This window comes from Heloderma suspectum, chromosome 1 (assembly GCF_057233095.1).
Source record: "Heloderma suspectum isolate Gila_16-S chromosome 1, 16-S_ref, whole genome shotgun sequence".
NCBI classification, from domain to species: domain Eukaryota; kingdom Metazoa; phylum Chordata; class Lepidosauria; order Squamata; family Helodermatidae; genus Heloderma; species Heloderma suspectum.
Genome location: NC_139458.1, coordinates 81,537,634 through 81,550,443, shown reverse-complemented (window position 1 = coordinate 81,550,443; position 12,810 = coordinate 81,537,634). Strand labels below are relative to the sequence as shown.

General features: G+C 45.9%; 1 protein-coding gene across 4 annotated transcripts in view; it reads right to left on the bottom strand.

The window, feature by feature from the left end:
- ARFGAP2 (ARF GTPase activating protein 2) overlaps positions 1–9,076 on the bottom strand; it is a 29,824-nt gene extending 20,748 nt beyond the window's left edge. For 2 of the 4 annotated variants that reach the window (XM_084849789.1, XM_084849807.1), the window contains exons 1-9: positions 8,984–9,076; positions 8,394–8,512; positions 6,839–6,911; positions 5,988–6,119; positions 5,819–5,899; positions 3,863–3,965; positions 2,584–2,640; positions 2,031–2,075; positions 1,269–1,321 (exon numbers count right to left, since the gene is read on the bottom strand). In XM_084849789.1, the coding sequence (XP_084705915.1) occupies positions 1,269–1,321; positions 2,031–2,075; positions 2,584–2,640; positions 3,863–3,965; positions 5,819–5,899; positions 5,988–6,119; positions 6,839–6,911; positions 8,394–8,512; positions 8,984–9,055 (735 nt within the window). In that variant the 5' untranslated portion in view covers positions 9,056–9,076. The remainder of the gene's footprint in view (positions 1–1,268; positions 1,322–2,030; positions 2,076–2,583; positions 2,641–3,862; positions 3,966–5,818; positions 5,900–5,987; positions 6,120–6,838; positions 6,912–8,393; positions 8,513–8,983) is intronic. The other 2 variants (XM_084849799.1, XM_084849817.1) reach the window with 1 other exon arrangement.
- Between the last annotated feature and the right edge of the window lie 3,734 nt (positions 9,077–12,810).

The window sequence follows — 12,810 nt, the reverse complement described above, 5'->3', positions numbered from 1 at the left end:
GGATGAACCAGAGGTCGGAATTAAGATTGCCGGGAGAATTATCAACAACCTCCGATATGCAGACGATACCACCCTAATGGCAGAAAGCAAAGAGGATCTAAAGAGCCTGTTGTTGAGGGTGAAAGTGGAGAGTGCAAAAGCTGGTTTGAAACTCAACATTAAAAAAACCTAAGATCAGGGCATCTGGCCCCATCACTTCCTGGCATATAGAACGGGAAGAAATGGAAGCAGTGACAGATTTTATTTTCTTGGGCTCCAAGATCACCGCAGACGGTGACTGTAGCCATGAAATTAAAAGACGCTTGCTCCTTGGGAGGAAAGCTATGGCAAAGCTAGACAGCATAGTAAGAAGCAGAGACATCACCTTGCCGACAAAGGTCCGTATAATCAAAGCTATGGTTTTCCCAGTAGTAACGTATGGCTGTGAGAGCTGGACTATAAGGAATGCTGAGAGCCAAAGAATTTATGCATTTGAACTGTGGTGCTGGAGAAGACTCTTACGAGTCCCCTGGACTGCAAGGAGCTCAAATCAGTCCACCCTAAAGGAAATCAACCTTGACTGCTCATTGGAAGGACAGATACTGAAACTGAAGCTCAAATATTTTGGCCACCTAATGCGAAGAGAAAAGTCACTGGAAAAGTCCCTGATGCTGGGAAAGACTGAAGGCAAAAGGAGAAGGGGACCGCAGAGGATGAGATGGCTAGATGGCATCACCGATGCAATGAATATGAACTTGAGCACACTCCGGGAGAGAGCGGAGGACAGGAAGGCCTGGCGTGCTATGGTCCGTGGGGTCATGAAGAGTCAGACATGACTTAATGACTGAACAACAACAAGCCTAAATGCAAAGATAGAAACAAAATTTAAACAAATATGATTTCCAGTTCCTATAGTGAACATAATACTTTGCTATTTGATACTTCTTAACTACCTGCCAGTGAGATTTGCAGACAACTCAAGTTTAATGTTCTGACAGCCACCCAAGAGGTAAAGACCAATAGCATCAACCAGGTGCATTCTGAACTACCACTGGTTTTCAAATGGGTTCCCAAATGCTGGACAGTGTTGCTGTCCACAAATAGCATACAGAAGGAACGAGGAAGTGAGATTTATCAGGGAAAATCTTCCTTAGACTGCAAAGCTAGACAGCAGAGGGGAATATAACAAAGGACCATGCAGGTGGGAATGGACCAAGGAGCAAACCTTCACCAGAAAAAGGAACTGGATTCATACAGGAAGAGAGACAAAGTCCCCTCTGTGGACATACCCCTTTCTTTGTAGCACCTGGTTTCTTCTTTCCAATGAGAGAAGGTTTCATTTCTGCAAGAGGAAAAAAGTAACAATGAGCACGAATGAAAGACTACAATGAATGAGCTGATGTTGGTACTAACACTAGTAGCAATAGTTTCAGTGTTTTATAGCACAAGGACTGCTAGGCCAAGTGTGCCACATGTATGGTTAATTCATCCACAGTCCGTAGCAGTGCACAGAAATCCAAAGCCAATTTGACAGGCCATACCATGCAAATTCAAATTACCAGCCTCTTGGGCCTCCTCCCCAGGTTGAGAAAGCAGCACAAAACCACACCAAGAAAGGTGCTTCAAAGTACACAGTTTAGAAAAGAGACTTCAGCTGCCCAACAAATGACTTTCACTGCAGAAATAACTGCTGTCTGGGAATTCCAACTGCGACTGGGGGACAAAAAACTGAAAGTTTTCTGCGGGAAAAGCCCAGCAGCAAGAGAGCATCACTGTAGGATTTAAGATGCATTTTCTAGGAGGTTGCCCAGCGATTCCAGAAGAACCAAAGCAGCTAGCAGCTGAAATGCCTCCCTATACCTTGAGCTATCTGTGCCCAAATGGCTGAAGAAACACCAGACAGCAGGATGCATCCTCAGCGTCATTTGGTGAGCAATAGCAACTCCCCATTTAGAATGACTTTGAGGGTAGAAGACAGACAAACACTGGGCTGAAAGCAGAACCACAGGAATGGAAAGTAAAGTAGCCAGTGTAGGCTGTTAGCCAGTTACCTCTGGCAGGAGCAGCCCCTTGTGTAGACAGACACATGGATGCGTCTGAGGGAGAAAAAAACATGCATATATTGGGATACTAAAAAGGAGACTTCTAGGTACAGCTTGGCCTCAAACGTCTGACTGACCATCAGCAAGAGGTCCCAAACAAGACCACAGGCACAAGTACTAGGATTTATAAGTCTGGTGGAGTGATTTATTTGGTCCTTGAACAAGCTGTGTGACTGCAAGCTCCTTTTTTTGCCCTTGCCTCATATGCATTCAGCTCTGGCAAAATATAGCTCATTCTTGGTCCAATAACCATGTTTATCGGATCAATATAATCACATCCAAACCAGGCCATAGGCTCTACTAACTAAAAGTTCCTCTTCAAGACTAAGCCAAAATCAGTTCTAATGTATTTTAGCTAAGACAATGCTTCAATCCCTCTAGTGAATTAATGTTTTTGACCAAAACATAGGGACCACATATTCAGAAATAACAGGACATCATGAAATTGTATAATACGTGGTATGCGTTATGTGTCAAGGGAAACAGGAGTTCTTACACTTACCAAGAGACCCTTTGGGAGACGTGCTCAGCAAGTCAATCGAAGGACCCTGGTCAGGTTCTACAGGCAAAACAATGAATTGGTATGTTTTTTTAAATGGCAGTTAATCTATATCAAGGAAGATACACTTCACTATCTGCTACACTGAACAACTTTAATTACTTTTTAGAACCTAGGCACTACTTTCTTCTAGTCTCACAAAACTGATGTTCTAGGAACATTTCTGAATTGTGGCACTGCCAGGGATGAGCAGACTCCACGTAGAAACTATCTGGACGAGGCAGTGGAGACTACCAAGGAATCACTGAGAGCAAAGAATGTGTCAACCAACAGAACTGCATCCACAAACCTGATACTTTCCCAATTGCATGGATGGGGGACCTCTGGCCTGCAAGCCAAATTTGGCCCGCTAGTTTGGTCCATCTGGTTCATGGAGCCTCAGGCAAAGCCTTCCTCCATCCTTAAAGTACCACCCTCAGAAGGAAGATGGGGCAAGAGAGTGACTGAGCTGTGGCTGAGTTGCTTCTCCCTCACCTTTCCTGCAGAGGGAGCAAAGCGGAATAAAACTGGCTGAGTCTACTTTGCTCCTCCATCACCTTCCCTTCCCCAGGTAGAGAAGGCAACAGAGGAGCAAAGTCAACACTGTGGTGAGCTTTGTTCCGCCAGGGAAAGCCTGGACAGAGTGCAGCTGGCTCCCCAACTGAGGTGCAAGCCAGAGGAGCACCCCTCTAGCCAGCTCCTCTGTTAAGGAGCCAACTGTGAAAAGCCCATACACAGCAAAGCCAGCTCCTTGACCAAGGTGTTGGCTCAAGGAACCCAGCCGTTGCTTTAGCAGGGGATCGGATGATGTCAGGGGACAAGATCAATGATGTCACAAACAGGGTCCCGCCCCCTAAGTTCATCCAGCCTATGGCAGGGAGTTCGGGGGGCAACCTAGAGCCAAAAAGGTTCCCCGTCCCTGACCTATAGAGAGGTAGGAATAATAGGTTGTTTGAGCACACTAAATACTTTTTTTTTTTCTAACAAGAAAAAATAATGTTCGCTACAGGAGAAGAGGATCAAGGCTGATAAGGGTTGTGGGAAGGCACCACCACATGCATCAATCAGTGAAATGATTTCCTCATCTTCTTTGATCCCATTGCACATATTATACTGCATGGATCCTCTGCTCATCATCTACCCTGAGAACAAGCAAGAATAAGACTTTTTAACCAATCAGGTCAGTCAGCTCCAATATGGGAAGACTAGTTATGTATTTATTTGGCTTCAATATGGTACTTACGTGGAAACTCACTGTTTTCAGATGGCTTTGCTGCTCTCTCCAACTCTAGCGAAGACTCTACTGTGCTCTGGACATTCTCAGCCATATCCCAGGTATTACAAGCCTTAAAGAAAATGAATCAGCCCTCAGAAAGGCTCAGCAATTTGGATCAGTCAGTACAATCAGGTCACCATCCAAATGATAAGCAGTGCAGCTTTCATACTCCCTGGCTTAATTAGCCATGCATTTCAAGGGCATAACAGCCAGTAAGAACTACACATTCTCGAGTATAGTAATGTCTGCCCCAGAGCAATCTCAATGTGGCTTCTTGTGAGGAAGAGTGGCGCCAAGCCCACCTAGGGCTTGGAACATCCTTGCAAATCTCCTTGGATGTATCCCTACTTGTGACAAAATGGTATTTTGTTTTGCTGTTTAATTGTGTATTTTAATGTTTGTGTGCTCGATTGCTGTATTCTAACATATCCTTTCTCCTAAAGCCTATGGTAGGAAGGGGGGAGTTAGAATGTTCAGATTTAAATTGTGTCTCCTGATGGCCTGTTGCTTTTTTCAGTTGGGAGAGAGAGGGGGAACAACAGGCGCTTGGTTTTCTGTAGGGGGGAGATAGGGACTGGCTTTCTGAAGGGTAGGATTAGGGCACTGGGGTCTAGCTTTGGGGGTGGTTAGATTCCCCTGGGAGGTGGAGGGAGGTATATTTATTATTTTGTTGTCTTATTAGAAAGGGTAGAGTAGGTAAGAAATTCATAAAAACTTGAAACAAGAATTTAACACATAAAACTCCAACTGCACTGAAACAACTCATACTGTGTAAATAAAGTTTTATTTGTAATTTGTTATTTCAAACCACGCCATTCTTGGTTTCATTTGTTACCAGTAAAAGGATTAGATAAATCTAGAAAAAAAGCCACTGTCTATGAATCTATACCAACACAGAAACTGAAGGTTCTCTCCTTACAAGGAGGAGGGTGGTGGCAGTGTCCTAATAAAGTTGTTGCTTGCATTTTGGTTGATGCATTCCTTCCACACATATTCACTCTCAGGTATTACCTCAAGGAAGAAGTTGAGAAATTATAGAGGTGCTGAAATTCTGGAGCGAGAATCAGTATTTGGTGATGTAAAAATATTTATGAGGAGTGACGTTATAAAAATCACAGGTGGGGGAAGGGTGATACATCACACTGCTCCTTGGCAATAAATAGTTTTGGAGAAGAGCACCAATCTCTTGGGGCCAGCACTACAACCCTAAGCATGCTTACACAGAAGTTTCACTGAAATCAATGGGACTTCCAGTTTAGAGTCAAAGTGGAAGTCTGTCATCTGCCTCACTCTCATCTCAGAGAGGGAGTATTCCAGATATGAGACATGAAATGCAGAAGTCTTGCTGGATGAGACCAAGGGTCCACCTAGTCTAGCACTCCATTTCCAACACTGGCCAGCCAGACACCTCTAGGAAGACCACAAGTGGGGCACAAAGCAGCAGTCATTACCTGTTTCTATACAGGATTTAGTATTTGGAAGTACACTGTCTCTGAACAAAGAGAAAAATTCTAAGGGTACAGAGTGCTGCTTATCCTTATTGCGGAACACTGTCAAAATGGCAAGGGCCTGCATCTCAGTGGAAGAGCACAGGTTTGGCATGCATAATAGTCCCAGGTTCAGTTTCCAGTTAGAGGTTATTGGACAGCAGGGTTAGGAAGACCAACTCCACCTGAGACACTGAAGAACATATAAGGCAACTCTATATATACACAAAGGTAGACAACAACCTCAAGGGGTCAAAGCTAGTAATTATGCCAGGCCCATGCCACTGAGCCAGAATGCCCAACTACATTCACCTCCACAAATTCCTACTATGATGAGAGATGGAGTTAAAATCCATTCATGGCCTGCACTGCTCTCAGACAATCCATCAAGGAGGCCTTCCAATGGAAAAGGACAATCCAAGTTGGCCCATCTCACCTGTGTGTGTTCCAGGAAGAAGTCAGCATCACTCTTTTCCGGAGAGTGACCTGGAGTTCCACTCAGCCCATCAATGAGGAGCTGAAAAAGGAGATTATCTACTGAATGCAACAGCAAGCATCATGATTCCTCATCATTTCCAACAGCACACAAGCTCATCTGCACTTACATCATTCCCATACTTGGCCATTGCAGCACTTGCCAGCTGCCGGATCTTCTCTCGGTACATCTGGGCTGCACGACTATTATACTTGGCACTAGCGTCTGTGGTGGTGCAACCATACTGGCAGAAAAAGGCAATCTGAAAAAAAGAGGAAATATAGTTGCCTTCCAAGACCAAACGAGGAAAATCATATTGAAAGGGGTGACAAAACATTTCGCAACTAAGGAAGCAATCCTATGGGGATAGGTGGCCACCTCCAAACTTGGAGGCGACTACCTATCCAATGCAGGGTGGGCACAGCACTGAGGGGATCTTCGCCTCCATGCTCCGGCCATCCTACATTTGCAGCTAGACAGCTGATTTCGTCTGTCTAGCTACAGCACTTCAGAGCAGGGGTGGGGGTGGCTGGACAACGCATAGGAAGCATCGTACTGGCCCTTCCGAGGTCCCTGCCCCAGGGAACGCCCCCTTTCCTCCCACTCCACACTGCTCTTAGGAGCACGGAGCCCAGGACAATCCCACCACCTATGAGGCAGCGGGGGAGGCGGTTTTCTGAGAACTGAATAGTCCTATGGCTGTCCAGCCACTGTCTAGCAGCCATAGGATTGCGACCTAAAGCGCCCAATTCCAAACACAGACCTGCAATGATTCAGCTTTCACTTGGATCCAGATATACCAGAAACCCAGGGAAAGTTCATTGTGTCCTTTTATTTATTTAGGTTAACAGCTTGCTGAGTATTTTCCCCTTGAAATACAATACCAAACACCTCCCACAGCCATGCTATCTTCCAGAGAAGAACATGCCAAAAGGATCCAGGCATGTGACTGAACAATATTAACTTCAAATGACTCCTTACCGCGTTGGCATTGCTACCCACTTGCATACATCTCAGCTGAAACCAGCTCCAGTTGGAATCAAGTTCTGTAGATCTGACAAAAGAAAAACTCTCTCAGACAAGTTCACCAAATTAGACTCAAAAGAGTTCAAACAATCAATTACAATCAAGCCAGAGCTCTAGGATTACACAATCCACAGCTAGAGCCCTCAAACCTTCTACTCCAGACTTGTATTTTACAGGAGATTCAGCTCACATATGCAGCTGAGAGACATCAACCTGGTTTGCACATAACTCTAACTCAACTCCAATTCATGGGATGTCTAACTCAGGAATTGGCAAGGTCAGGAGCAAGGGAGCGAGCGTGCTTGTCACTTACACTTTCAACCAGCTTTAATCAACACCCCATTCCTGGGTTGTTTGATGTGACTGCTGATTTGAAACCAGCTCTCTGGATTGTTGTAGGGTTAAACAACTCAGAGTTTAACCCAACAACAAGCCATGGGACCTTCCTAGGTTGTTGATTAAAGCTGATTCAAAATGAAAGTGGCATGTGCACAGAAGTCAGCTCGCTCGTTCCGTTACTTGTAGTCCTGACAACCCATGGTTTGAAGAACTATGAGTTGTCGTTACATGCGGACCAGGTGTGACATGAAAGAATAAAATTGATCTAAATACAGAGCAATGGACATTATTTTTATACACTGCCAGGGAAGGGAACCAGAGAGGACTTACAGAATCTCACTCCAACTATTTCTTCCACAGGTGTGGGAACAAGCCTTTATCCAACTCTCTTCAGAAAGGTCATGTAGCCTCTCTCCCTCCCCCCTCTAAGCACTAGGATTGCTTCGCTGCATGTTAGAAGAGTTTTATACTGTGATGATTTCCCCCCACTTTGAAATTCCCCTTCAAATTTTATGTAGATGCAAATATGCAGGCATTACTTACAATGCAAAGCATCAAGAATACATGCTTTCTGTAGAAAACAATGTTACCAAAAGGAGACCCTAAAGTCTGTCAATTTGCACCATGCTATTAATAGGTAAAATGGTTCTGCTTGTGTACATTTGCAAACACATATGCATTTACACTCCATATGAAATAGAATTTTTAAAAATCATAGCAAGTAGTCGTCTGTTTTCAACGACTCTCAGATTGTTCAGGGCAAAAATACATTTGTGGATGAGCAAAATGTTACAGCAAAGTTCATTTGCTGCTTCTCTGATTACAAAGGTCAACATGCAACCATAGCTTGTTATGCCTCACAAGAAGGATCTAAAGGAAATATGTTATTACATATGAATCCTGCATCAATACCCTGCCTGTTTTCAAATAACAGTACACTAGACTAGTGAGACAAAGGGGTTTAGACTATTCTCAGGTTCTTCAAAGATGAACTGAGCAAACACGTTTGAATGCACAAGAGGCTTTTCGAAATAACAGCCAATTCTGTCACAATTAGACAAGATACTGGAGCTACACAATGAACGTGCACAGCCATCAAATGTCTCGGTCTTGTCAAAGAGGCTCCTACATCAGACACATTTCCCACCATACCAAGAAAACCAGTACTCACCGGATGAAGCTGAGATGCACACCCAGCGACCGGTGGACTCCAGAGCAGTCAATACAAAGGAACACTCCATAGGTGACACTGGCCCAGCTTGGGTTCTTTGCACCGCAGTCGAAACAGGACTATAAGAGAGGTATGGAAGACGAAAAATAGAGAGCCTCCAGTCGAGGGAGGGAGCGTGTCTGAATGGGGAAACCAGACCAGCCATATGATACTGCCTGAGACCGAGCCTGACCGTTGGCCCATCCAGCCTAGTGGTGGCTACTTTGACCGGCGGCAGCTCTCCAAAGTCATTCCCAGCCCTGGTACTCGAGAGCCTCTTTAAGACTAGAGTCACCAGGGATTAAACCGGGTTACTTTGGTACGTAAATCCCGTGCTCCACCACCGAGCGACGGCCTTTCCACTCACAGGCTCAGCCCCTTAATAAAAAAAGGCAGCACCAACCCTGCTACAAACGGATGGCGGGCCGTGGCTGTCACGGACTAGACCGGGGCGGGGGGGGGGGGTGAGAGAGACGGACGCGACCGCCGGCCGGTAGAAAAGCCGGAGAGCCACCAAAAGGCCTCCTGCCTTAACACCGCGCCCCCGGTACCTTGTTCGCTGGTGCTGCGCGCAGCCGCTTAAAAAGGGTCTGAATATCCGTCTTGCTGGGCCCAGCCGCCATATTTTCTTTCTCCCAGCACCTACCGCGGCCGGCAACGGGTCGCCGTCAGGGCCAATCCGCGCGCGGGGTGTTTCCCTAGACGGGTGTCTTCTAGGGTCAGTTCAGAGTGCAGCATCGGTGTCGCCGCCATGACACGCGAGGCAAAGTAGGCTGCGGTTGGTCGGGAGCCGGATTGGGCCCCCGAAGCTGCTGGGGAACGGCGGACGATGCCCAAAGCCTGCTCTGCCATTAACTGCCCCAACCGGGACACTCGGGAGAACCGTGCTAAGGGCCTCTCTTTCCACAGGTCAGGACTGTTATAGACCTAAGGAATGGGGCCTCACGAAGAGTGGCGGATGTTAAGCCTATGAGCCACCGGGGGCGGGGCTGCGGGGGCGGGGCGGTGTGAGATTGTGGGCGGGGCTTTGGGGCAGTGTCACCATGTGCAGCAGCAGCTCCTGTGTAGGGAAAGAGAATTATTTCTTTTTTTCCTTCTTCTTCTCCCCCCCCCCCCCCGCAGCTTCCCTAAAGCCCACGAGCTGAGGAAGAAGTGGATTTTGGCTGTGAATCGCATTGAGCCTGGTTCCAGGAAGCTGTGGATCCCAGGTTCTGGCGCCTGCCTCTGTTCAGAGCACTTCAGGCAGGAGGAGTTTGAGATCTATGGAGGGCAGAAGAGGCTGAAGGCAGGTGTGATCCCCTCTGTCTTCTCTTTTAAGGTATCATGGCAAAGGGGCGAGAATGCTTCTAAGTAGGGCTAGTGAATAGTGAACATCCCATGGTGTAGGGAGAATGTTGGCCTCAATTTGTGATCTTTGTATTGGACTCCTGGGAAAAGGAGAGATTCCTTACTCTAGGTGTCTGTTGGAGCAATGGCTGAAGTAGGAGAGGCTGTGAGTCTTGAATATCGCTCCCACTGGGGACTCCTGCAGATGATGCAGCTTTTGATGGATTGTACTTCTTCAACACATAAAACTGCCTGATCTGAATCAAGCCCTTGGTTCACCATGCCACACATGTTGTATTTTCCTTGACTCCACGTTTTTGTGCAAGGTCCTGGCCCTGACATCCTTTTAAGTGGAGGTGGCAGGGATGAAATGTAGGACCTTCTGCATACAAACCATGTGCCTGATCTGTCACAGACTACAGGGTCCAGCAGACTACTTAAGGGTGCAACTCTGGCATTCCTGCCTATTCCCAGTGAGAATTCCCCTTCCCTAAGGCCTTTCTCACCCCAGCAGGAAACACCTTCTCTCTCACATTCTATAACCTGTACTGTTTCCCTTTATTACCTTAGTTCTTATGTAGCCGAGAGCAGAAGGAATAGCATTTTATAAACAAAGAAAACCTTATTAATTATAGCATTAAGTTTCAATGACATTATCAATATATAATCTCTTACACACAATATTCTAGATCACACTCTCAGTCAGTGATCTCACAATTACCACAGATCCCTCTCTCTCCTAAAAATCCGATCTCTGATCTAAGCCCACTTTCATCTAGTCCCTATCTCATCTCCTTTACAAACCCTATCTCTGTCTGTCTCACTTAAGCACAGCTCTTTTGTTTATACAGTGCACACACTTTATCCCCACTTTCTCACGCACTCAGCCAATCATCACACATATGCAAATCCACCATTCTTCCTGTCACTCACCCCATTCTTACACTAGTTGTTGTTGTTCAGTCGTTCAGTCGTGTCCGACTCTTCGTGACCCCATGGACCATAGCACTCCAGGCCTTCCTGTCCTCCGCTCTCTCCCGGAGCGTGCTCAAGTCCATATTCATTGCATCAGTGATGCTATCTAGCCATCTCATCCTCTGCCGTCCCCTTCTCCTTTTGCCTTCAGTCTTTCCCAGCATCAGGGTCTTTTCTAGAGAGTTTTCTCGTCGCATTAGGTGGCCAAAATATTTGAGCTTCAGCTTCAGTATCTGTCCTTCCAATGAGCACTCAGGGTTGATATCCTTTAGGATGGATTGATTGGACCTCCTTGCAGTCCAGGGGACTCGTAAGAGTCTTCTCCAGCACCACAGTTTGAAAGCATCAATTCTTCGGCGCTCAGCCTTCCTTATAGTCCAGCTCTCACAGCCATACGTTACTACTGGGAAAACCATAGCTTTGATTATACGGACCTTTGTCGGCAAGGTGATGTCTCTGCTTCTTCTGCTTCATAGACTATGCTGTCTAGGTTTGCCATAGCTTTCCTCCCAAGGAGCAAGCGTCTTTTAATTTCATGGCTACAGTCACCGTCTGCGGTGATCTTGGAGCCCAAGAAAATAAAATCTGTCACTGCTTCCATTTCTTCCCCTTCTATATGCCAGGAAGTGATGGGGCCAGATGCCATGATCTTTGTTTTTTTAATGTTGAGTTTCAAACCAGCTTTTGCACTCTCCTGTTTCACCCTCAACAAGAAGCTCTGTAGATCCTCTTCGCTTTCAGCCATTAGGGTGGTATCATCTGCATATCTGAGGCTGAGAGACTCATAAATATAGAGATATAACAGGAATACATAACTGTAATCACAGGTTCAGTATATACATACATGTAATGTCACAGCAATCCTATGCATATTTACTCAGAAAAAAGCCCTAGAACTCCCAGCATGCCCTAGCTAGCATGGCTGGCTGGGGCATGCTGGGAGTTGTAGGACTTTTTTTCCTGTTTAAACATACATAGGATTGCACTCTTAAGACTACAAGTGAGGGATTGAGTGTTTGAATGCTCTCCTGCATTAACATTAAGAAACTTTCTGCACGTTCAAAACTAGTATGTTGGATAAAAGGTTCTAGCCTACCCTTCTCCCTGCCATGTTACCTTTGAATGTGCAGAGAGTTTGCTTTGTGTGTGTTATAGGCCTTTGGTCTGATCCAGTAGGACTCTTTTTATGAGGTGCTTATCATGTATTTTTGTCCCTAGCTGTTGCCCTTCTTTCTATGTGTCTTGATGTTTTTATTCATCATGTTGCCCTATTGCATGACATATAGGGTTTTCAAAGGATTTGCAACCAAGATAGAAAACCAAGGTGCAAGTAATCTCAATAAAAACAGTGCTCTTGGTTTTAAGATGGCAGGCTCAAATTTTATATAACACTGACCCACACTGTTAACAAGAGCCTTGATAAACTGCTGCTTTCCCCTAACAAACAGCTGATTACATTGCTTCCGAGGCTGTGGGTGGCATCATGTTCTGCATGGCTGAAATTGTGAGGTATGAGACTGTCTGCAGCCTCAGAAACAATACTGACATCATAAAGAGGCGGATAAAGGAGAACTGCATACAGGAGGCGGAGAGGCAACTCTCCAATACCACATTTTATGGGGCCCCATCCTCAGATCCCACTGAGGAATACCAGAAGGAACTACACAACCTGATGAAGGAATTTCCTGCTGATGTGCAAAGACCAAACCTGCACAGGAGCCTCAACCACGCATCTTCTATATGCTACTCAAAATACTCCAAACAGGCAATCTGGGGCGCCCCATCATTTTGGCATTGGTACCATCAGAGTTGGGGTGGCTGGTTATATTGACTCCATTCTTGGCCATATGCCAGCAGTACACCATGTTATTTATGGGACACCACTGACTTCCTGAAGAAACTACAATCCATTGACAATTACCCAGAGAATACCATCCTAGCCACCATGGATGCTGATACCCTTTTCACCAGGGGTAGGCAATGTGGTGCCTGTGGGCGCCAGTGCATCCTTGGCCACCTTTCTTGGCACTGATTGCGGTGCCCTACCCCTCCTACTTCTTTAATAATTTTTTTTTAA